At 40.9% G+C, this 24986-nt stretch overlaps 1 protein-coding gene across 4 annotated transcripts in view; it reads left to right on the top strand.

Annotated features, from left to right (window-relative positions):
• RHEB (Ras homolog, mTORC1 binding) overlaps positions 1 to 15910 on the top strand; it is a 75181-nt gene extending 59271 nt beyond the window's left edge. For 3 of the 4 annotated variants that reach the window (XM_004372748.3, XM_023727950.1, XM_023727949.1), the window contains 5 exons: positions 4312 to 4394; positions 8269 to 8325; positions 8447 to 8494; positions 9283 to 9364; positions 15413 to 15910. In XM_004372748.3, coding sequence (XP_004372805.1) covers positions 4312 to 4394; positions 8269 to 8325; positions 8447 to 8494; positions 9283 to 9364; positions 15413 to 15505 — 363 coding nt within the window. In that variant the 3' untranslated portion in view covers positions 15506 to 15910. The remainder of the gene's footprint in view (positions 1 to 4311; positions 4395 to 8268; positions 8326 to 8446; positions 8495 to 9282; positions 9365 to 15412) is intronic. The other variant, XM_023727951.1, reaches the window with a different exon arrangement.
• Positions 15911 to 24986: the final 9076 nt, after the last annotated feature.

Here is a 24986-nt window from a genome sequence, read left to right as displayed (position 1 = left end):
TTTTAACTGACACTTTATGTTTTTCCTCTTTATTTTTATGAGCAAGTTTGTTAACTTTCTTTGTGGTTACCATGAAATTTACCCTTATCTTTCTAAGTTTGAAGTAGTCTATTATTAACTTGGTATCACCTTCTCTTCCTCTCCATTAGAAGGTTCTGTACCTACACCGTTTATTCCCTCTTTTATTGTTCTCATGTTGTCATTTACGGATTAACTGCGCTGAATCCCTTTTGTATTTCTTTTGGTTTTGGATAGTTGTTAAGAGTTCATTTCCTAGATTTGTATCTGCCTAGTACGATCCTGCATCTTAGATTCAGCATATGAGCTGAAGTTGTTTGTTCTTAGATTGAAGGACTCCCTTTAATAATTCTTCTAACTTTGGTTTGGTTTTTACATATTCCCTTAATTTCTGTTTATCTGGAAATGTCCTAATTTCACTATCATATTTGAACAAGAGTTTTTCAGGGTATATTATTCTTGGCTGGCAATTTTTTTTCTATCAAGGTTTTATATATGTCATCCCATTGCCTTCTTGCCTGCATGGTTTCTTGCAGATAATCTGAGCTTAGTCTTATTGTTTCCCCTCTGTATGTGACTTCTTATTTTTCTCAAGGTGCTCTCAGGATTCTTTGTTTGTCTTTGGTTTTTGCGAGTGTGATTATGCTATGCCTTGGTGATTTTCTTTTGGGGTCTATCGTGTATGAGGTTCATTGAGCTTCTTTGATGACTGGCTTTTCGTCTTTCGTGATTTTGGGAAAGTTTTCTATCAGCAGTTCTTCACTGATCTTCTCTTTGTTTTCTGTTTTCTCCCCCTGTCCTGGAACTCTCATCACTTGCAGATTTTTGCTTTAATCGTATCCCACGTAATTCTCATTCTCTTCATTTTTCTTCGTTCTTTTTTCTGAGTTTTCCGCAAACAGAGTTGTATCCAAGTGTTTGTCTTCAGTATCGCTGATCCTGTCTTACAGTGTTTCAGATCTGTTCCTCAGCCCTTCTCTAACACTGTTCATTTCTGAAATCTTGTTGTTTATCTTTTGGATTTCTAATTGTTGTTTTTGTATGATTTCCAGTGAATTTATTTTGGAATTTCGTTTCTGCATTATTTTCCCGAATTATTCCATTTATTTTGTATTTTCCATGAATTTGTCTGCGTTTTCCATGTATTTGTCTATTTTTTCCTCATTTTTGTCTGCTTTTTCCTTCAACTCTTGGATAATTCTGAGTATTAGAGATTTGAATTCCCTATCAGGTAGTTCTAGTGCCTTTTCTTCTACTGGAAAGTTATCTGGTGTTTTATTTTGGACGCGTACTAGAATCATCCTGTCCTGTTTTTGTAAATGTTTTGATATTTTCTGCTGTCTTCAGAGCATTCAGTAGTTATTTTTCTCATTTATTCATTGTAGATTTGTTTGTTTTGTCCTGTTTCTATGTTTTATTTGGCTATGTCTGAGCAGGCGGTCTGTGTGGTGTTTGTTGTTTGCTCATCTGTGGGCACGATACTTGTCCCCTCCTTCTCCAGTTGGCAAGGTCAGTCGCTCAGATATGGTACAGCAGGGCATGTCTAGCTGAAGAGGAGTTGCTGGGATGGGTAGTTTGTGGCACTTACTATGGATACCAGGGCGGGCCGGTAATCAGTGCAGGGCAGGTTCTGGTAGGCTGTGCCTGTGCTGCTTGGTGATGTGATGTTAGGTGCACAGTGCAGGTAGGCAGGATAGAGGGGGGAGATTGTGATGTGTGGAGCTAAGATGGGTATGGGAGAGAAGAGAAGGGAACAGGAGCAAAAAACATACAAACAAATAAAAAAGAGTGCTAAGGTATCTCGCTGTTGGAGTGGAGAGATGAGAGACTATCAAATGGAGAAAAACAAAAAGGAGAAGAAGGAAAGAAAAGAAAAAAATGAGTAAATAAATATTAGAAAGAAAAAAAATAAATAAAGCTCCCAGGTATCCCACGGCTACAAGGTCTGGGGAGGTTGCTCCCAGGCGTTGAAGTACAGCCTGGCTAGAAGGTGCAGAGGTGTCACTAAGCACCAGGTATTCAGAGGACAGGAAGAGAAGGAAGGTTTAGAGAGTACTGAAGAAAGACAAAAAGGGGAAAAGAAAACAACAAAAATTAAAAAAAAAAAAAACAAGAAACTCCCTTAAGAAACAAAAAAAAAAAAACCCATGAAAAAAGAAACGCTCTCAGGGATCCCTCTGTGCGTCTGCACAAACTAAGGGGGTAGGTCCCAAGCCGTGCAGTATTGCCTGGCTAGAACATGCTCCTGATTCAAGAAGAGAAACAATTCAAAACAAACAAACCAAAAAAGCCCCAGGATCCCACCAGCGTGGTAGCATGGACCAGGAAGCAGTTTCACATTTGAGGGGAGTTTCACAGCCTTTCAGGAAGAAGCAAAGATGGTGCATGGAGCCAGGTATTTGAGAGAAAGGAGGGGGTAGTGGTGAGAGGTAAGGAAGAAATCAAAAGAAGTGGAAAATAGCAACACCAGCAGCCATCAAATGGCATTCAGGGAGTTGGCCAGTGCGGGCAGGTGGAATCCAAGCAGCCCGTGCTTCCCGGCCAAGAGACTGTGGCCACGGACAGCAGAGGAGGCCAAGTGGGGGTGAAGAAGTGTGGGGGGTGGGAAAGTATATCATTGGTTACCAGTTGTTTAGTCTTCTGCTGGAAGCTCTGTGAAGCTCCTTTCTCGTATCCCCTGTTCGCTGGTCTCTGATAGGGGTCCAAGATGGCGGATCTGTGCTGCATTAGCTGATAGGGGACCTCTGCATATATCTCTCCTTGCTCTCTTTTCTCTGTCAGTTTCTTATTCCATTTGGCGCTTGGCTGAGTTGTTTCTTCATTTGATCCTTAGGATTTCAGGATTGCTGTTTTCTCTGTTTGGCTTATTTTTTCCGATCTTTGCTTTGGAGGGACTGCATGGTGCTTCTGCCTAGAGCATCATGTTGCCTGGAAGTCTCTCTTTTTAATTCCTAAAGTAGCTCAGTAAATAATTTTTTGATCCCCAAAATGCTGTGGGATTTTACATAAAGTTCAGAAGTCTGAGAACACTGAGCTGTGTTTTGATTCTCTCCTCTCCTCTTCCTCCTCTCTTGCATACTGGTTCCAACCAGCACTATTGTAGGCACATATACTTAGGCCAGTAGGACTGACATGCACAGAAGTGGTTCAACTTGTAAAGTAGGTTAGGTGATAATATGACACTTTCAAATATGAAAATACAGATCTATGAAATAAACCAGTAGGACTTAAAAATTTTCTGTAAGATCTAAAGGATTCTGGACTCTCATCCATCGAAGAAACATATTAATGCTTTCCCTTTGATATGAGATCACTGACCCAAGCATCTTTTTCTTCCTTCCTTTCTTTTCTCCTAGGAATTATAGAAGTTACTTCCTTCTGAAGCCCTAGGTCAGTTAGAGTCAGTTCTGAATATTATCTTTAAGGCACATTATCACCCAAAATCAGTCTTAAAAAAATCTTCAGTGTTCTGCTATGTTTCTGGAATAATATTGTGCAGGTAGACCCCGGCTTATGATGGGGTTCTGTTCCGACAACTCCATCTTAAGTTGGTTGCTCTGATGTAAGTTAAAATGAAAGCCTTTTCTTTTCTTTTTTTTTTAGTTTTCATTATTATTGCCTTTTATTATCAGTATCTTTATAAATCTGATCTTTATTTGTCTTTGGGGGTTGGAAATATATAAACTTACAGGTATATCTTACTACATACATACATTTAAAAATGCAGAAATCATAAACGTTTACTCCAACGATGAAGAGTTGGAGCCCTGGTGGCATAGTGGTTAAGAGAGCTAAGGCTGCCAACCAAAAGGTCAGCAGTTCAAATCCACCAGCTGCTCCTTAGAAACCCTGCGGGGCAGTTCTACTCTGTCCTATAGAATCATTATGAGTCAGATTCAACTTGACGGCAACAGGTTTGGGTTTTTGGTTTTTGTTTTGTTTTGTTTTTTAAATAGGGCAGGTTTTGAACAGTAAATCATAACATTGAACATCTGTGCGTGAACATCTGAAATGGTAACATCAGCAAATTCCGTGCTGCAACATTGTTTGTAGTACATATTACTAATGATAAGATAGACCCCCCCAAAAAAAAAACCAGATAGTGCTAAATGCAGTTTGTCAACTTGAATATGATATAAGTCGGGAGCTACCTGTAATCTACTTCATGTTTACCTTGACTTCTTTGGTTAGATAGTATGTGAAAAAGTTTAGGTAAAGATTGCTTGTTATGCTATATTTACTAAATATATTCTGTTTTGTATTTGCTAAATGTTATTATTTTTTCCTCCACAGGATGAATATTCCATCTTTCCTCAGACATACTCTATAGATATTAATGGTTATATTCTTGTGTACTCTGTTACATCAATCAAAAGGTAATCACTCCTTATGTTTGCTTGAGTTTATTTGCTACACCTAGATAGCATTAATTCTTTTCAAGGATTACGCTGCATGTGGCAGTAATAAGTAAACTTAATTATTAGGCTGAATACTTTTTAATGATTGTCTTGTAGAGCAAGTGGGTTAAGAAAAAATATCTGGATAGATATTCTGTTATACTAATAGAATAAAAGTCTGTATTGACCTAAACTTTTCTAATTGAAATGGTAAGTATATAAATTGAGTTTAGTTTTTGTGTGTTTTTACCATATAATGTGGAATGGACTTCCTAATATAATTTTGGGATTTTGGTTAGTTGAATATTTTATCCTTTGAATTTATGAAATTAGACCTTGAGTAATCACAGGCTCACTTTACTATATAAAAATGGGGCTCCTGTTTTTGTTAATAATGATCGATTTTGGTTCCTCTGTCCACACATTTTTTCACACTGTTCTCAGGGCACGGCATCTGTTTTAACACGGAGGAGGTGAGAGCTCAGTCTGTGACTAGGGCTGAGCAGAGCTGTGCTGCGCTGCGCCGTCCATGTTAGTAGCAGAGCTCTAAGCACTGAGCAAACACTTGTATCTTTGAAGAATTAGTGAAAATTCAGTTCCAGCAGAGGGGAAATTTGTGGCTATCTAGCTTCTGTTGAGTGTGACATGTCAGCAGGTTTACTGTGCTCTTCACTTACACTGTTGTGTTGTTAGGTGCCTTCGAGTCGCTTCCAACTCGTAGCGACCCTACAGGACAGAGTAGAACTGCCCCATAGGGTTTCCACCGATCAGCTGGTGGATTTGAACTGCCGACCTTTTGGTTAGCAGCCAGGCTCTTAACCACTACACCACCAGGGCTCCAAAGGAGTTCCCAGTTTACTTACATACTATATTATTTCATTTAATCATTAACTTAAAAACAGTCCTTTGCCAGAGATACTCCTGTTTCCCACTTACCATAGAAAGGAACTGAGTGACAAAGGGGTCAGTAACTTGCCCAGGTTGTAGAGATAGTATATGGCAGTGCTGAGATTTATATACAGACCTCCAATTTCAGTCAAAGCCAGCACTGTTGAATAGACTTTAACTGTGATGATGGAAATGTTCTACTATATCTGCGCTGTCCCATATGGTAGCCACAAGCCACGTGTGGCTGTTAAAGGTTAAACTAATTTCAGTTAAATAAAATTTAAAATTCAGTTCCTTGGTCACACTAGCCACATTTCAAGTGCTTAATAGCCAGTGTGGCTAGTGGCTGCTACATTGGACAGTGTACTACCCTCCACTACACACTCTACTGCAAACGACAGTCGCAGTGTGCTCACTATTGATGTGTTGTTTAACCTTTTTATCTAGGACAGGGAAACATACTTCTCAGTTTTAAAGTCTTGCTATAAAATGTTTAAGTACTGTAGACATTCTTATAAGTAAATCCCATACTGCCAGCCCCTGAGAATGCTTACAGCTGAAAGGTAAAAAATGGAAAAGAAAGGGGAAATCACCCTCAGTCTAAATAGTGTTGATAACTTGGTGTATTTCTTTCTGGTCTCCCTTTTTGTTTTGCATGGATTGTTTTAATGTACTTAAATTTCCTCTCAGAGTGCTGTTCCATATTTTCTATTTTTATTTACCATATAAATACATTTTTGGTATTATCTACTCTTTGAAAACAGTAAGTTGGATGTATAATATGCCATGTTCAGCAATAGAAAGATGCCTATCTAATGTGTTTATATTTTATCACTAAAAATAATGCTTGTATTTTATGCATAAAACCACTGCCTGTTTATTATTTTGGGACTTGGTAGTTTTATTCATGGCAAGAGCACCTTAAGTTGTAAAAACTATTAGTCCTTTTTGTCATATTAGTTATAAAATATTTTCTTAATTTTGATTATATATTTTTAAAATTTATTTATCATGGCATAATTCATGTTTAACCCTCACTTGCTCACTAAATTCTGTCATTTTCTACTTAAATGCCTGCCATATAATGCCTTGTTCAGAAAAAATTTAATATACCAATAATCGGTGTATTAATATAAAAAAATTCAGTATACCAATAGTATCAGATGAGTTTATGAATTCCCACTGTTTCGCTAATTTACTTGAAAAACAGCTTATTGAAAGGTGGTTTCATTGTATACTTTATGATTTTTAGAAAATTATTAATATTGGTTACTTTATAAATTGTTAGTCGGAGGAATTAAAATAGTTGGTAGAAGATTTTCTTAGTGCATCCATTGATTCCTTTTTCTCTCTTTTGGTACACACAAAGTAGATGAGACATCTCTAGAATCAAGTTGAAAAGATAGCGTTTGTCACTGCGGAAATTAGAAAAATACACAAAGATATTTTAAGATGAAAACTTTGCTTACCAGGGAGTTCATATATCTGAGAAACTACTGCCTAACTGCATAGTGGAGAGACAAAAAGTTTTCTGTGTCATCTCAGTGTGGTACCTCAGGCAGTCTCTGAGCCTGTCTGTCCTTACTAAAACAGTGTGTTTTGTTTTTAAAGGATGCCTTTCATCTTAGTAACTCACAGTTTAACAGGCATTCTCAAGTAAATCTCAAACATGAGGGAATAAGGGAAGAATGGTGTTTTGTTTTGTTAGAAACCCATACGCTGAATACATATTTACAAATAACCGAGAAATGCAGGCAGACCCCAGGTTGCTAACGTCTGACTTAGGGACACCTGTTGCTTGCCCTTTAATGTTATGTAAATTTGCCCTCCATGGCAACAAGTAGAGTTAGTTTGAAACAATTGAACCAACCCACAACAAATTCTTCATCACAATCACCTTCACTTGCTGCACCAAAAAAAAAAAAAACCGTTGCTGTGGAGTCGATTCCGACTTATAGTGACCCTATGCCCCATAGGTTTGCAAGGAGCAGCTGGTGGATTCAAACTGCCAACCTTTTGGTTAGCAGCCTGAGTTCTTAATCACTGCACCACCAGGGCCCCTTTTTTGCGCTAAAGTAAGGCTAAGTAAGAACTGTATGCACCTCCTCCCCCTCACCTACGTATTCGACTTAAAGACACAGGAAGAGATCTCGTTCATAATCCTGCGACTCCCTATATGTTAGTGAAACTTCCTGAGTAAGCTGATCTGTTGATCAAAACTGTATACACTCTTCGGTTGAATTTAGCCCCCACCTAGATTATTATACCCATTGTTCATTATTTTGTGAAATGAAACAGAAGTCCCGGATTATTCCTTTGTATCGTAAAGCCCCGATAGAGTTGTTCCTTCTCATTAAACAAAACACACATCCAATTTCATAATTTCTAGACATGGAAAAAGAACTCAGATTTGAGAGATGGTATGTGTTCTTGTTTATCCATACTAACAGTTTACAACTCTGGACAAGTCACTTTACTTAGCAGTGCCACAGTTTTATCCATTATAAATTAGACAGTTGATATAGGAGAGAAAAGAAACAGTTGCTATTGAGTTGGCCCTTACTCATGGCGGCCTCTTGTGTGTCAGAGCAGAACTGTACTGTATAGGGTTTTCAGTGGAGGGGTTTTTTAGCAGTAGATCTCTAGGCCTTTCTTCCTAGGCACCTCTGGGTAGACTCTAACTTCCAATGTTTCAGTTAGCATCTGAGCCAGCGAGTTAACTGTTTGTACCACCCAGGGACTCCGTTAATAAGGATTACTAAGTATCATATGTATGTGGGAGGGGCGAGAGAGAGATTGGTAGGAAAGAAAGGAGTTCCTTGTGTTCAGTTTATTTTATATTAAAATGGTATGACATTTTATATTTTTCCTACTGTAAATATTGCATAATATATACTTGTAAAATTTTTTAATGAGTGATTAAAGACTAAAATGGATGTCTGATTTCATACTTTTTGTTTTGTAGTTTTGAAGTGATTAAAGTTATCCATGGCAAATTGTTGGATATGGTGGGGAAAGTTCAGTAAGTAGTGATCTTTTCTTTATCTGTTCTGTTAGATAAACTCATTGTAGTAATATCTTCTGAATAGTAAAATCTGGTGCTGACTAGTTTACGCTGGCTTTTTTTTCCCTTATATTAACAGGATACCTATTATGTTGGTGGGAAATAAGAAAGACCTACATATGGAAAGGTGCGTAGCTTTTAAATAATTAGTGATTTATAAAATTAAGTCTAAATTGATTTAGTCGTTGAAGTTCCATTTGTCATTCTTATGGTAGGAATATTTTTAGCTCTAGCATACCTGTTTCTGTCTGTTAAGAAGTGTGGCTGTGATTATGCATAGCAAAAACATAGCACAACTATAGTATAAATCTCACATACCTTGAAAGTGTCTCCTCTATAAAAGAAGCAGACTTTATAAAAAGTTGTCTTTAGGTTATTCTACCATTTTGCATAAAGCAAAATCTGAAAAGACAAAGATACCATTAATTTGTTCAGGTGGGTTTTTTTTTTTTTTTTTGGTAGCAAGGGTTAGGGTTACTGAGGTGAAGGGAGGCAAGGGCCACATTCTCATGGAGCTTAATGTCTGCAGAGGAAGAGACGTTTGCTGGCTGAGTTCCCTGCAGTCTGTGTACAACAGAGTTGAGCTGTGAGCCCTTTCGAAATTGTCCCTGGCCCTAGGTGTTTAAAGCCTAGCTGTAAAATAGTGGATTGTTACAAATATTGGAGTATTGGAAAATAAAATCACGTTCTCTGAATTATAAGTGCTTGCTGGAGCTTGGTTAACCGTGTAAGACAGTGTCTGTTCTGGTCCCCAACTCTAGCATAATTAAAATGATCCTCTCTGTTACATACTTGACGATAATATTGAGAACATGGTTCTGCTTCATAAGGAAAAAAATGATAAAAAATGTTGCCTGTTTCATACTGTTTAATATAATGAAGGACAAATTAATTAGAATTTCCTTTTTCCTTTAGGGTGATCAGTTATGAAGAAGGGAAAGCTTTAGCAGAATCTTGGAATGCAGCTTTTTTGGAATCTTCTGCTAAAGAAAATCAGGTATATATTTTTTAAATGACCTTAGCACTGCGTTCCCACCAGCCACAATCATATGTTCCTCTTACCCAGCATCTCACATCCATCTGTATCACTCCTGGTTGCTTTAGCAAGGTACTCTTTGTATTTTTATAAATTTCTGTCAGGATTCTACTTAGGATGGGACCATAAAATATGTGTAGAACACACAGAAAGTAATAGGAAAGGAAATACTACCTTTTGTAAACATATTTTATTATTTTCATTTTATAGTGAAGGCTGATACACAACTGCAGACATAGGAAGCAAAAAAGAATTATCTTAAATCATTTGGCAATCATTTTGTACTCAAATCTCCTCCCCCTTTTCTGTAAGATAAAACTGAGTCAGGTAATGTTTTTAACATAGAAAATATTAAGAACCATTCTGCAGGCATTTATTACCAATTTAAGCCCCATAGATGTTCCTTAAGAGACGTGTCTTAGGAAGGATGTAAATTCCATTTCAGAAGATTTTGCATGGCTCCTTTTCCTTCCGTTGCCATCATTTAGACTTGTATTCTCTCACCCAGACCTGTATCATCAAAGCTTGTCTCCTGCCTCCATTGTTTCACCAATAAACCCTTCTCTTAGCTCTCTAAAGCTACAAAACAGATTGTCATCCTCTACTCAAAAACTATCAGTGAGTTTCCCGCTATATGTAGAACCAGGCCCAAAACCATTGGCATGATATTGAGGGCAGCATATGATTTATACTTTTCTTGTTTCTCCTCTGATGCCACCCCTCTACTCAGTCACCCCAGACCACTTCAGCACACACAGTGGATACTGTCCAAATGCCTCATCTTTACCCATGCTTTTCTCCGGCCTAGATGATCCTTTCTCTAATCAACTACTTAAGTTCGTATGATGCTTTATCGTTTTTAAAGTGTTTTCAACATGTTTATCTTATTTGATCCTCAAGTAATTTGGTTTCCATTTCTGTGAAGAAGTTGCAGTTCACTGAGGGTAAATGCATTATTCTTGGTACGCAGTTAGCAAACGTTGACCTAGTACTCTTCTCTGCCTGCTCACCCACTTTTCCCTGTTGTCGAAATCAGTAGCTCTTAAGGTTCAGTGAAAATTTCACCTTCTCCTTGACTTCTTGATTCATCAGCTAAAATCAACAATAGTTTCTTCTCTCTCATGCCCCTCAATTAATTCTGAGATCCAAGATCATATCATTTACCTTTATATTTTCCATAATGTTCATAACTGTGTTTGTATCTTAATAGGTTCTCAGTCAACCCAAGTAGCCCTTGATATTCAAATCTGTTGGGTTGCTCTGTTCAGATAGTGAGGGATATTAAATCTGTGTAATTGGTTCCCAAGTTTCATACAGCTAAGGGATTTATCTAAACCAGTTCAGTTCCTGAGTACAGATAATGAAAATTCAGATAACAAGAGTTCAGATAGTAAGAGATATCTATAATTTTTAATTGAATTAAATAAAACATTTATTGGGTCCCTGCTCTATCCTTGGAAACCCTGGTGGCATAGTGGTTAAGAGAGCCTACAGCTGCTAATTGAAAGGTTGGCAGTTCAAACCACCAGGCACTCCTTGGAAACTCTATGGGGGCAGTTCTACTCTATCCTAAGGGTCGTTGTGAGTCGGAATTGACTCGACGGCAGTGGGTTGTTTTTTTGTTGTTGTTGTTGTTTATCCTTAAGATCATCTAGTCAAACTGTCGTATTTTAGAGGTGAGGGTAGTAAGACCCAAAGAGGTTAAATGACTTTTCTAAGATCACTCTACACTTTATATGGTAATAAGAACTAGGACTGTAGGACTCAGCTTTAAATCTAGCCCAAATCTAGTTCTCTTTCCTCTACACCGTGCTTTCTGACTGATGGAAAAAGGGGGGCTTGTGTACAACCCAAGTGTAATAGAAACTGAAGTGTTTGTTCTTAGGGGCAGCAGGTAGAGACTGTGCTAGATTACAGAGTCTGTGAGACATAGCAGATGCTATGTATGAGCCTTAATTGGAATCTGATTCTAAAAATACTAGTGTAAAAGGTATTTTTGAACAATTGTGAATATGTTCTGGGTATGTTAGGGAAAATAGTGTTAATTTTCTTAGGTGCAGTGGTGGTATTGGAATTATGAAGAGAATAACTGTGAGTCAGAATCGACTTGATGGCAGTGGGTTTGATTTATTTGGTTTATCCTGACTCTCAGTACGTACAAACCAAAGAATTCAGGAGCCACGTCTCACAATGTTTGCTGCTTACTTGCAGATGGGATGGTTGGATAGTAAATTCATAGATAGATGGATATATGATAGACAAACAGGCAAACAAATGTGGCAAAGATGTTAATAGTTGTTGAGTTCAGATAGTGGGTGTATGTGCTTATTGTGTAATTCTTTCCATGTTTCTGTATGCTTGAAATTTTCATAATAAAAATTTAGGATAGAAGAGTGCAATTCAGTGGTCCACTAGCTATCTTGCTATCTTCGGATTCTGTTGGCTAACTTCACCCTGTCTGTTTCTCTTGGGTGAAAACCTGAGAGTCATAAAGCAATTTAAAATATTCTGTTTCACATTATAATGAAATAGGCATCATCAGTAATGTTTCTCTATTCATGTAGACTTCATGTAGTGTGTGTGTGTGTGTGTGTGTGTGTGTGTGTGTGTGTTTGTAAGTAAGTAAGTAAGAGAGAGAGAAAGTATGTGAGTGAGTGAGTTCTGTGCTTACCTGGCAGTTATTATTCCCTCCAGCAACCTCGAAGGCATAGATACCTTATGAACCCTACCCAGTGTAATTTTTTAATAGGGCATATTACCTTGGGTAAATTTAATCTTTTTGAGATGTAGTAGTTTGTTTAAAATATGTTGTTAACGTATTTGGTCTCTGAATGCAGGCTTTTCTCTCTCTAGATTATGTTGTAGTTTACTAGAACTGAAGATTTTTAATATGGCTCTAGATAGGTTGACTGTTTGATCTTTTGATTTTGTTAGAAGGTAGTATACTGCTTTTTGAATACCCAGATAAAAGATGAATTGTGCTGAAAGCTTTAAAAGTTAAAATGAAAAAAATCTCACTATGATTCTTTTAGGTTTTGGTAGATCTAGCAAATTATTAGCTAAACCACTTTTGTTCTCACTTTCCTTCTTAGCCAGCTTAGATTCTGTGATTCATAGATTTAGCAAAGAAAGCAAGGATCCTTGGACATCTTCAGCTAGACAAATGCTATTTGCTCTAACATTATTACCATATCAGTAAGTACCTTATTACACGGGAAATGGATCCTTTAAGGCAGAAAGAGTCTTGTACCCAAATTAGATAAATACAGTGGTGTCATTGGGTGATATCATTGGAATGTTCTGATCAAATACCTGAAGGGCCTGTCTGGATATTTCTCGGTGTCTGTTAGTGTCTTTTGTTGTACTCCTTCTCGCTTTGTCTTCGAAAGTACTGTCAGTAATTAGGTAATCCTAATCCTAGGGAATTTTTCTCCCCATCAAGTGATTCTGATCCCTTATATAAGCAACCCTTACCTAAGAGATATAAGTGATTCTAATCCCTTAATTTTTGGACTATCATCTTCACCTTAGTTATTAAAATGATTACTGCTCATTTGTCTATTTAATAGGGAGATACACTCTCTCTATATATATATATATGTATATATGTAGTCCTGTGATTATATCAGTTTGTTTGGAATTCTCAATTTTTTTATTGATAGAAAGTGTCAGGTGTAGCCTGTTTATAATTTGTATTACTTAACCAAAAATACAGTATTTTAAAATAAACCATCTTAAGCAGATTTCAGTCAACTTTATTGATAACAAAGTACACAGTAGTCAGAATTGTCAGCAAGTTGATGAGAGTCCTGCTCTTTGGCTGTCAGTGAACTGTGGGGTGTATTTTCAGTTCTGTTTTATTTACTGGTAGAAAGCCTTCAGCTTTCTTTCAGCAGTTTGATGAAAGAGAATATATTTTGACAGTGTGAGATAACATAGATAATTGAGGCTAGTTCTAAGATTTATATAGAAGAGTCAAATACCAGGGATGTTTATTTTTCTTGGTAAGACGGTGTGTACCTTTCCAAACACTTTCCTGTGCTTTTTTTTAGAATAGAATAGATAACAATTTGTATAATTGTGGAAAAGAGAGAGGAAACTGATAATGCAGAAAGAAGGTGGAGAATTGCCGAAGCCAGTGTCATTGTTAGGCAAGAGAGAATGGGACTTGGGGTTAGCTTTAGATTAATTAGGAAGACAGGCACCTCATTCATCCCCACAGGAAAGAAGGCTGAGTATTTGAGCCCGGGTTGAGTGGATGGGTCCACTGGGCGAAGGGAGTATGTAGCGTTCTCTAATGAATGCTGCTTCTGTTTCCCCAGTGAAATGGAAAACAGGGTTATCAGCTGAGTGTGAGAATGAGGGGGAGGGGGCTAGAAATTTGAGGAGAAAGGACACGGCATGAAATATTCATCTGGGAGAGTGAATAGACTAGGGAAGGGTACCCGTTTGCTTATTGGCAGCACTGGGGGCCCACTTTAGATGCATGGTCAGGGATTTAAAAAGGGAGAGAGTGGGCAGTGTGAGTTTTCCTTGCTGCGTTTGCCATGAGGCTGCAGGCACCATGTAGCAGACAGTTGGCTGAGGAGGGAGTTGAAGGACAGTGACTATAATGGTGGACCGTGAAATCTAAGCTGGCCAAGGTGAACAAGAAGTGGTTTAGGAACAGGGCAAATGTAGGAGGATCAATGAACTGTAGGTCCCTGTGGGGATGAGAATTGCTGAGTTCAGGATACAGGAGAAAGTGAGCAAGGAAGATAGGTACAGTAGAATACTTGAAATTTAGATGATGGAGGAGGTGTGGTTGTTGGTAATGACACTATCTGGACACTGCCTTCTCCGTGGGGCTTTTGAAAATGAGGATTTTTTTTTATTCTCACAGTGACTGCAGGTACTGTTGGCATTTAAAGGGCAGAGACTGACAATGTTAAACCTACTTCAGCGTAAGAGAGGCTTTCCTGCCGCAAATGACAACAACTCCATGTTGTGAAGGACTAGTAGGGCCTGACCATGAGAGTGAGAGACTGAGCTCATCAGAGAAGAGGAGGTCAAGCGTCTGAGAGGCCAGGATATTGGAAGGATGGTTTGTGGGTTGAGATTACCCAGAAGTATCCCTGGAGGGATGGTAGAGACCTGATGATGTGCCAGGAGGAACGAGGGGAAGTGCCCAAGTTTGCGCGTGCCTGTATTGAGGAGGGCTGGGATTGATCTGTGTGGTCCCACAGCGGAAGAGTCAAGCTGAGTTTTAGGGAGGAGGTTGGAAAGGGCCTGAGGGAGAGAGCCCCGACCATACCTTGGGTCTTGTAATATCAAGACTAGAAGAGAGAAAATGGTTCCCTCTTGAAAGGGCTGTGGGGAAAGCAGTTATCTTCAGGGAAAATTAAAGCAAAAAAGTGAAGAAGATTTTGTTGATCCTTAACCTTAACATTCCAGAGTACACAGTGGAAGGGAGCAGTGGGGAAGAGAGGGGTAGGAGATGGTAGTTAGTATCTGGGAATGAGGAATCTTCCGGCTTCTTGTGACTGATGAAAACAGGGATCATCATGCTGTGCGGTTAATGCTAATGGTCTCAAGTCAGGTGGTGATGAGGGAGTGTTGAGCTGGAGGAGGGAGGGAGTGGTGAGTCTGAGGCTCCTAGGGCTTACCTGAAGCCTGCAGAACTCAGGTGACCTCCTCAGCCTGCACTTGCAGGAGGACTGGGCGGGCTCATGCCTTCTTCGTTTCTGCTGCCAGGAGAACTATTTATCAGGGTCTACCTTGGAATCCCTGGGTGGCACAAATGGATAAGTGCTCGACTACTAACCTAAATGCTGGTGATTCGAACCCACCCAGAGGACCTCAGAATAAAGGCCTGGTGATCTGTTTCCAAAAGGTCACAGCCTTGAAAAACCCTATGGAGCAGTTTTACTCTGCACACACGGGGTCACCATGCATCAGAATCCACTTGATGGAACCTAACAACAACACTTTAAAACTGATAAAACACTATGATTGGTTTTCTCTTTTTAGACTGCTGTGGATGTTTTTAGAAGGATAATTTTGGAGGCAGAAAAAATTGACGGGGCAGCTTCACAAGGAAAGTCTTCATGCTCGGTGATGTAATTCTACTGCAGAACCTGAGGACACTGGGAATATATTCTACATGAAGAAGCAGACTGCCCGTTTTCCTTTAAGATAAACTGTGCTTCTTTTTTCTTCTGTTAACCTGGGAGATACCATTTGGGTCAGAGCTTCCCCCCTCACTTTCAGATTATGTTAAACTCTGACTCTGTCCAAACGAGTTCACTTCCATTTTAAGCAATCATATTTTCAATTTATATATTGTATTTCTTAATAATATTATGACCAAGAATTTTATCGGCATTAATTTTTCAGTGTAGTTTGTTGTTTAAAATAATGTAATCATCAAAATACCTATTGTTACACTACTCTAAACTAAGCTTGATACATCAGTGTTTTACTTCATTGTGTTAAATGTATACTTGTAAATAAAATAGCTGCAAACCTTGATCCTTTGTGCTACTTAATATGGCTTGTAAAGATGAAAATCCTTGTTCTCCTGAGAGTTTCCTTGGCCTTTAGGAAGGCTCTAATTAGACTCCAGGAACTGGTGGAGGGTGTGACTGCAGAAGGTGGCTTGTGAAGCCCTCATAGGTGCCTGCTGACCAAAGAGCTGCTCACGGCTTGATGAGCCCCAGCAGACACCAGGCAAGGAGCTGGACTTTGGTGGCGAGTAGAGAATTTGCAAAAAGTGTCAGAACTGGAATGGATTCAGATGGACTGAAGCTGGGAATCACTCCCCAATAATTACTATATTCTTTCCTTTCAGCCTACAAATCCCTAAACCTTGATTAGAATATTTCGCGACAGGCAGGGCTGTGGTGGTTTGTTAAGCATAATATTCTTGTTATCCATTTGCTTGTCGATCTTGCTATTGGAAGAAAAGGAAATGGTAAAAGGTACTTTCTGTGAGTTGCCTATTACTATCCCATAACCTTCAGGTGTTTAAAGGATGGAGGATATTAGCAATAAGTGTTCTGTGTTGGGGCTTCATCAGACAGACTACATACAGCATTGAAGGAGAACATACTTGATTTGTATGCTGTTTATCACCTTGTCTGTAGGTCAAACTTTGAGTTGAGTAGTGTTTTTTTAAATAATACTCCTTCCCATCCTTTCCAGTTAAAATTTCACAGGTCCATTTCTAACATTTAAGCAAATGTTATTATTGACTTTATTAATAAAATATAATTTTGCTTTGCAACTGATCTTTAATGAAAAAGTATGTTCAATAAAATTTGAGAACACAGTATTGTTACTTATTAATAGGATTTATTCTTAGGCTTAAAAATGTATCAGACCACATTAATCTCTCCCGTTCATCCAGTCAAGCTTTTCATCTGAAAAGTTGTTTCTGTGTAAATGGGAACTTTCGGCAGCATATTTACACTAGAAATGCAAGCGAAGCTCTCGTCATCATCAGAGTGGCCCTTTAGGGACTGGATCACATAGACTTCTGATAGGAGGTAAGATTGTGTCATTTCTTTGCATGTTGTGGTTCATCCATTCATATACTCAATACTGAGCACCTACCATGTACCAGACACTGTTTTAAGGGCACAGCAATGGGCACAATAGAGAAATCTCTACCCTTGTAGAACTTAAATCCTATGGTTAACCTTGACAACACCACAGGGTCAGTCCACTCCTGCTTCCCAGTGCAGTGACCCCATCCACTAGCCATTTAATTAATTTACTTGATGGGTTAAGCATCTATTACGTTCCAGACATCTTGTTAAGGCTCGAGACTTTAGTGATGGGGAGTCCATTAACCTCCTGATGATGATAGTAGGTGGTCAGTAAACGGTATCTGTTTGTGCTAGTGTTCTGGTTTGCTTCACTCTTAATCCTGTGAAATAGATACACCCTATTTTACACGTGCGGAAACAGTCTGAGAGGTGTTAGAAGATTGAGAAATCAGTTACGTACAGATTAAAATTAATATGGTGGATATTTTTGCTGAAACTAAATTGCCCATCTACTCTTAACTCACTCACATCTGACATCTCACCATCTTTTCACTGAAACCGCTCCTGTCTAAACTGCCTGTCACCTCTGCTTCACCAAATCCTATAGACATTTTCTGGCTTCTTACTCAACCCCCCAGCATCCTGCAGTTGACCATCACTCTCTTCTCATAACACCACATTCTCCTGGTTTTCCTCCCTGCTCACTGTTGGTGCATCAGGCTCCTGGCTCCTCTACCAAACTTCTCAGTGAGCTCTTTTTCCTGTCTGTGCCCTTGTCCTTGATTTTATCCAGTGACATGGTTTTAACTACCAACTTTCCTGAAGAATCCAAAATTTCTATCTCCCACTCTGACCTCTCGGCTCCAGGCTTATACTTGACAGGCATAGCTACTTGGATGTCTCAGAGGCATCTCAAATGTTGTTGCTATGTCTCTTCTAGACTTCCTGTTTTAGGAAATGTCACCATTATCCACTAGATGCTAAAGCTAAAAATTTGAGAGCTATCCTTAGTGCTTCCCTTCGTATCCGTCCTCCAATCCATCAGCAAACCCTAAGGGCACTGCATTCAGAGATGTGTTTGTATCTTACCCCTTTTCTCCATCCTCACTGCCTACTGGACCGCTACGATAATGTGCCCTCCAAACCATTTACACTGCAGCCAGAAGTCAACTTTTTTAAGACAATTTGTATCATGTCATTCCCTTGCTTAAAATCGTTCAATAGCAGTTGTACCAAAGTCTGAACTTCTACCGTAAAGGCCCAGCATGATCTCGCTGTGCTTAACTCATCTGCCACCCTGATTATTCTCCAGTCACTCTGTTCCTAGAACCAGTAAGCTTTCTCCTTCCTTGATACTTCCGTGATTGCTCTTCCCTCAGCCTAGAATACCCCTTCCCATGTCTTCTCAGCCTCCAGGTTAGCTTAAACATCTCAAAAGGACTTTCTGGGATCACCTGGAGTGTCCTCTATCTTGTCAGAGCCCTCATGTTTTATCACATAGTCAGCAAATGTCATAATTTATCATTTTCCTTCTATTATGTATATTATATATTACTGAACTATGACAAGAGCCGAGACAGTATCTCAGACTCTTCTGATTCCCCAGCTCCTAGCACAGGGCCTGTTGTAGATGTTTTTAATTTTAATTTCCTATTTTCTTAGTGGTTGCCCTTAATTGGTAACAATCCTAATTCAGATTAATACCAACTTAATTTCAACAGTTTACAAAAACTTTGTTTCTATATCGTTCCATTCCCTGCCGCCTCCTATGTGCTGTTATTGTCATACAGGTACGTCTTTATACAGTGTATGTTCACCAATACAGATTTCTAATTCTTCCTTTATGTAGTTGTCTTTTAAATCAAAATACAGAAAGGTTACAAACAAAAAATGTGTTTGCACTATCTTTTGTATTTACCTATGTAATTGTTATTACCAGTGCTCTTCATTTCTTTATGTAGATTTAAATTACTGTCTAGTATCCTTTGGTTTCAACCTAAAGAACTCCATTTAGTATTTCTTGTAATGCAGATCTGCTAGCAACATTCTCTCATTTGTTTATCTTGGAATGTCTTGATTACTCCTTAAATTTTAAAGGACAGTTTTGCTGCATAGAGAGTTCTTCCTTGACTCTTTTTTCTTTCAGAGCTTTGAATATATCATTCCACCTCCTTTTGGCCTCCGTGGTCTCTGATGAGAAATCAGTTGTTAATCTTACTGGGGATCCTTTGTATGTAATAAGTCACTTTTCTTTTGCTGCTTTCAAGATTCTCTGTCTTTGGCTTTCAATGATTTTATTATGGTATGTCTAGGTATAGATTGATGTTTTTCATCAAATTTAGGAAGTTTTTGACCATCATTTCTTTAAATATTCTGCCCCTTTTTTCTCCTTCTAGGACTTCCATTACGGTAGTTTGGTATTCTATTTTGTTCTTAGAATTTCTTTCTCATTGAATGAGACACTGTTCTTATACTTTAGTTCTTTGAGCATATTTAAAAGTGCTGATATCTTTGTCTAGTAAGTCCAGCGTCTGGACTTTGTTATTTCTCCTGTGCATGAGCCGTTCTTTGCATATCATGTAATTTTTTTGTTGAAAACTGGACATTTTAAATTCTGTGGCAACTCTGGAAATCAGATTCTTGCCCCTCTCCAGGGTTTCTTTTTGTTTGTTACTGTTTGTTGTTTTTGCTTAATAGACTTTTCAGAAATATTTCTGTGAAGTCTGTATTCTTTGTCGTGTGTGGCCACTGAAGTCTCTCGTCGCTTAGCGTAGCGGTCAGTTCATGATTGGACAGTGATTTCGTTAAATGCTTAGAACTGGTGAGCCTCCTAGTCTTTACCGAGAGGCCCTGTGTTGTGCGTATTGGGGCATGCCTTCAGCACTCAGCCAGGCAGTTCACAACTCTCCAGAGGATGCATCAAGGTCAGTGAGAGGTGAGAACTTAGAGATTCCCAGGTTTTTCATGAGCATACACAGCCCTGGGCATGCTCTGCCTTCTGAATTCCTAGGAATATGTGGGAGTTTTCAAAGCTCCGTGTGAACATCTCATTCCTCAGCTTTTCCTTTTAAGTTTTTGGTTATCTTGTTTGCCCTACTGTCACCCACTGCCTCAGACGGGTGCAGTGTTAAACAATTGCTGCTGATTGTTTTTGACAAATGCCCTTGGGGGAAAGGCTGTACACAATGAGTGAGCTCTGAGTTAAGTCAAAGAATGGCAGTTCTCTGGGACTTGGACTTTGAAAGAGCTCCTACCCTGTTGGGCCTGCCCCACTGACTGCTAGGCTCTTGGTTTTCAAGGTTATCACAGAGATGGGAATAGGACAAGTTAAAACACCACAAAGCTTGCTATTCTTACCTATATTCAGCCATTTTTCTTAAATGCTCCCCAGATTGTTGTCTTTCATTTCCAGTGTTCAGGAAAAGTTGGTTTTGACATTTTTACCAGTATTCTCATTAGGTTTTTGGAAGAAAGGATCTTTGGAGATCCCTACTACTCTATTCCAGATGGCATCTCTCTAGCATAGGGCCTGACACTTCATACTCATCTATTGAATGAACCTTCTTGTGGCACTGCCTTCTATACACGTTCTTGTGCATTTGGTTTGTGTCTATTGCTATGTGATGAAATCCCCACCCTGTGTACAGTGCACTGGATGCATTTGGCCTTTGCCTATTGGGCCATCTCTTCTTCTTGGCTCAGAACAAGGAAGAAGTGCTACCGTGGAATCCTCTCCAATTGTGAATGCAAACGTGGTGGGACTCTGAAGTCTCAGCTGTACTCAGTTATCAGGAAGCCATTCAGATGACCCAGAATATGCTTATTTTTAAATTATCTAAATGGGAACAGTCTTAAAATTCTTGTAGGGGACTGGACTTCCAAGAAATTGTGGTGCTAGAGGACTGCAGCCCCAGGTCTGACAAGTGTGTGCTCAGCTGCATTACTCCCGATGCCCAGAACCTCCAGCACAGTCTCAGACATTTCTGGGAGGAGCTGGCATGCTTGCAGAAGGACTCTAGATGCCATATTTACTCCAGCTGACCAGGACTGTTGTGCACACTGAAAGGGAGCCGCCACGGGAAGGACGAGCAACAGCAGGCTTGTACCAGCCTGGAAACCAGGCTGCCTTCTGATGCATTTCTCAGAAAAATTTAACCATTTTATTTTACCAAGAGGTGAAAGTTCTACATTAGTAAAAAAATAAAGTGTATATTAAGCAAAATTTCATGTAACCCACCCTGATTATCTTTCCTAACTGGAAAGAATCTGAGATCTAATTTAACATCCTGTTTTCAAAGGAAAGAACTGAAGCCCAGAGAGGTCAAGTGGCAACTAGCATCCAGGTCTCCCAACTCTTAGTTCATTGTTCTTTCCACTACACAATGTTTGAACACAAGGGGACCTGAGCCTGACACCCCTGGTACACAACTATTTGGGGAACCCCAACTAAATAGAGCATTGGACTAAGGACATGGTATGGATGTGCTCAAAGAATATGTGTGTCTTTGGTAAATCCCTTGTACTCTCTGGTCTCATTTCCTTTGCCAGTGATTATTGTGATGGCCAGAAGTATGAAAACCTTGTGTGTTTACAAAGCCTTAAATACAAAGCCATAGTCCTGAGGATAACCTAGGTTGACCTGAGACAGCACCTTTGGGTCTTTCCCCCACGATGTTAGAGTCTCTTCAACTCTGAAGCTTCCTGAGGTACTGCACATGTGTATCTCCAGCAGCAATGCTATTGTGGTTGACTGTTATTCCCAGGCTACACATCCAAATAGGCAATTGGAAAAATCACAGATTACCTCTACGAGCAAGTTTACCAAACTTGAAAATAAAATATTTCAGTACAGTCTAACCAATATATCAAGAAAAATAAAATCCACTGTCATGGTATTAAAAGCAGAGCAGGTCTGCTGTTGCTGGCATGGCCGATAGACGGAGGGTTTATTGTCCCGAATCACTGCCTGGATCCTAGGAGCTTGGTCCCACCTGCACAGTGAGCCTCTACTGCCACACAGTGGAGCGTGCGCTGGGCGAGGAGTCACATTGGTTCATGCCTGAGTTGTGTGACCTCACTTGTCAGTCAAGTACAGTGCTGGGTCAGAGACTGGCTTGTGAGGTCCCACCTGCTCCAACATTCCATTCAAAGCTAGGAAACAGTCTTTGTTTTATCTTTTAAGGCATGTGTTTTCACAAGAAATGGCACAGGATTCTGGAACTCATATGACTTTGGTCATCAAGACTTTTCACCCAGTTCTTGCTGCTCAAGAAAGGTGCAGACTAGAGCTGTGCTTCAGGATTTGGTGAAGACAACAGCCAGGCTTGCCCTGCCTCTTTGAGCAGGGAGGCAGTCTCCTGCACTGAGTCGCTGCCTTCCTGGTGTTTTGCTTCATCATTTTATTGCCTCCTCCTGCCCCCATCATTATCAGATTAACAAAGAATTCAAGTAAATCAACACAGTAAGCTCTGGTTTTTATATGTGGCGTCGTTGGTGGTGTTAACATGTCCCATTGGGAGAGCTCTAAGTCCTGCTGCAGCTCCAGGGTTCTCCAGGGTGCCCTGGAGGTTGCTGCCTCTGCCCAGCGGGTCTCCTGCTCTGGCATCAAAGGAGTCTCCCTCTGCCCAGTGGGTCTCCTGCTCTGGCACCAAAGGAGTCTCCCTCTGCCCAGTGGGTCTCCTGCTCTGGCATCAAAGGAGTCTCCCTCTGCCCAGTGGGTCTCCTGTTCTGGCATCAAAGGACTCTCCCTCTGCCCAGTGGGTCTCCTGCTCTGGCATCAGAGGACTTTCCCTCTGCCCAGTGGGTCTCCTGCTCTGGCATCAGAGGAATCTCCCTCTGCCCAGCGGGTCTCCTGCTCTAGCATCAGAGGAGTCTCCCTCTGCCCAGTGGCTCTCCTGGTCTGGCATGCAAAGAGGTCTCCTGAAGGACAGACTGCTGGGCCCACCTCCAATGTTCTGATTCCTTAGGTCTCAACAAGTGCATTTCTGGGCAACTTCCAGGGATGCTGATGCTGCCAGTCCAGGGACCACACTTTGAGAACCCCTTAGGCAATGATGCCTAAGAAGGGAGGAAGCACAGGTGGGCATTGTATGACTGCAGAACTTCAGAATGTAGTAGGGTGACGTGTCCTGTTTGCCCTGACTGAGGGGAAGGGGGATGTGGGACTTTGCATTTTAAGACCAGGACAGGTAGCACTTGCAGCCCCTTGTCAGCCTGACTTAACCCAAAATTATGTGCTCATTTGAAGTGCTATGTCAGTGTTTTGTGTTGTTCTGCAAGGAGCATGGTGATTGCTCCACCAGTGGGTTAAGAATTGCAGGGCATTGCCACTTTGACTGGTCTGGGATTTCTCTGTCGCCCCCTAGAGTCTGAGAAAGGCATAAATATCTGCCAGTTTCTGTTTTGACATTTCCTGACCACTTACAGCTTCCACTGGCATGTTCGTTCCTGATGCCCATTCTCTACTTGATCAGCACACATGAAGCTGTAGCCCTAATGGTGTAGTAGCCCTCAGAGGCCACTCGCTAGTTGCTGGCTGTTGCTGGCATTCACATTCCTTGTACTGTTAAAGGGTTTTCCATGGTTTTCCCTCTTCCCCCACCTTCTTAGCTTCCTCCCCAGATTCTTCAGTTTCAGGGTAAAGAGAGATCTGAAGGCATAGGGCTTCCAAGAAAACTGAGAGAACCTGACATTATGCTGTTGCTGCTCAGCCTGATGCTCTCTGTAAGGAAGGTTGTGTTGCCCCACACTGCAGGGGAGGAAGGACAGAAGACAGGACCACAGCCAAGGCCACCCAGCCAACCAGATGTCTGAGGCCACATCCAAGCATGGCCCATGGCTCCTGGAAATGGAGCCCCACCTGGGATTGGAGCCCTGACGCTATGCAATGCTTTCTTCTGTTTCCACGGAGCCCAGGCTGAGCCGGGCCCTCAGGCAGTCACTGCACTGCTCTGGAGCTAGCCCTGTGCCTTCCATGCCCCTTCAGAGCCTTCTCTCCAGACCCTGGCCAGCCCCGGGTGGGAGACTGGCCACCAGCAGCTCCCTGTGTTTCTTCCTGAAGTGTTGGCATCTGGCCAGTGGGCTTACACCCCTCCTCGTTTAAAGAGAACAGTCCAGCTCCACACTCATCCTGTGTCTTCTGCTGGGCCCTGCTGCCAGGGTCTAGTGCCCACCTCTCTGACACCCTCACTCTCTGTGCCCTATATGATGCCCCATACTTGGCTTCACCAAGTGCCTGGGGGTGGGGCAGAATGTGGGGCACTAGGATTTTTGGGTTCCCAGAGCCCCATTAAGCTGAGCTCACGGAACTCAGTTACTGGGAGGAGGGGAAATCTGGCCTTGAAGGTGGGATTTGGGAACAGCCTTGAGAAACACAAAGGTCACCAGTGTGGACAGATGAGGTGGTTACAAATGTGAGTCTGAGGCGAGGGTCACGAGGCTCACTCACGGAGAAGCCCAACCCTGAGTGCTGGCAGGATAGATCCCTTCACCCCTGGGAAAAGATATTTCTACATGCCTGGGCCCGACCCCAGACTTTGTTGTTGTTGTTAGCTGCCATCAAGTAGGCCGCAGTTCAGGGTGACCCCATGCACAACACAACGAAATGCTGCCCAGTCCTGCACCATCCCCATGATTGGTTGTGGATCAGACCATTGTGATCCACATGGTTTTCACTGGTTGATTTTCAGAAGTAGATCGCCAGGCCTTTCTTCCTAGTCTGTCTTAGTCTGGAAGCTCCACTGAAACCTGTTGAGCTTAACAGCAACACCCAAGCCTCCACTGACAGATGGGTAGTGGCTACGCATGAGGTGCAATGGCTGATTTTTCAGTAGATTGCCAGGCCTTTCTTCCAAGGCACCTCTGGGTGGGATCAAACCTCCAACCTTTCAGTAGTAAAAAGGTTTGCGAATGCAGCCCACTTAGCCATACAGCCTAGGCAAAATTACAGGCCAGGGAGTGGAGGGGGCACTGGTGGCAGAGCTCACCAAGGCGCCCTGCAAGCGAGCTTCGCCCCACGGCTCCGAAGGGAAGCCGCAAAGCCACTCCAGGCAGCA

The sequence above is a fragment of the Trichechus manatus genome, unplaced genomic scaffold, assembly GCF_000243295.1.
Source record: "Trichechus manatus latirostris isolate Lorelei unplaced genomic scaffold, TriManLat1.0 scaffold00020, whole genome shotgun sequence".
Classification (NCBI taxonomy): Eukaryota; Metazoa; Chordata; class Mammalia; order Sirenia; family Trichechidae; genus Trichechus; species Trichechus manatus.
This window is presented reverse-complemented; position numbering and strand designations above follow the sequence as displayed.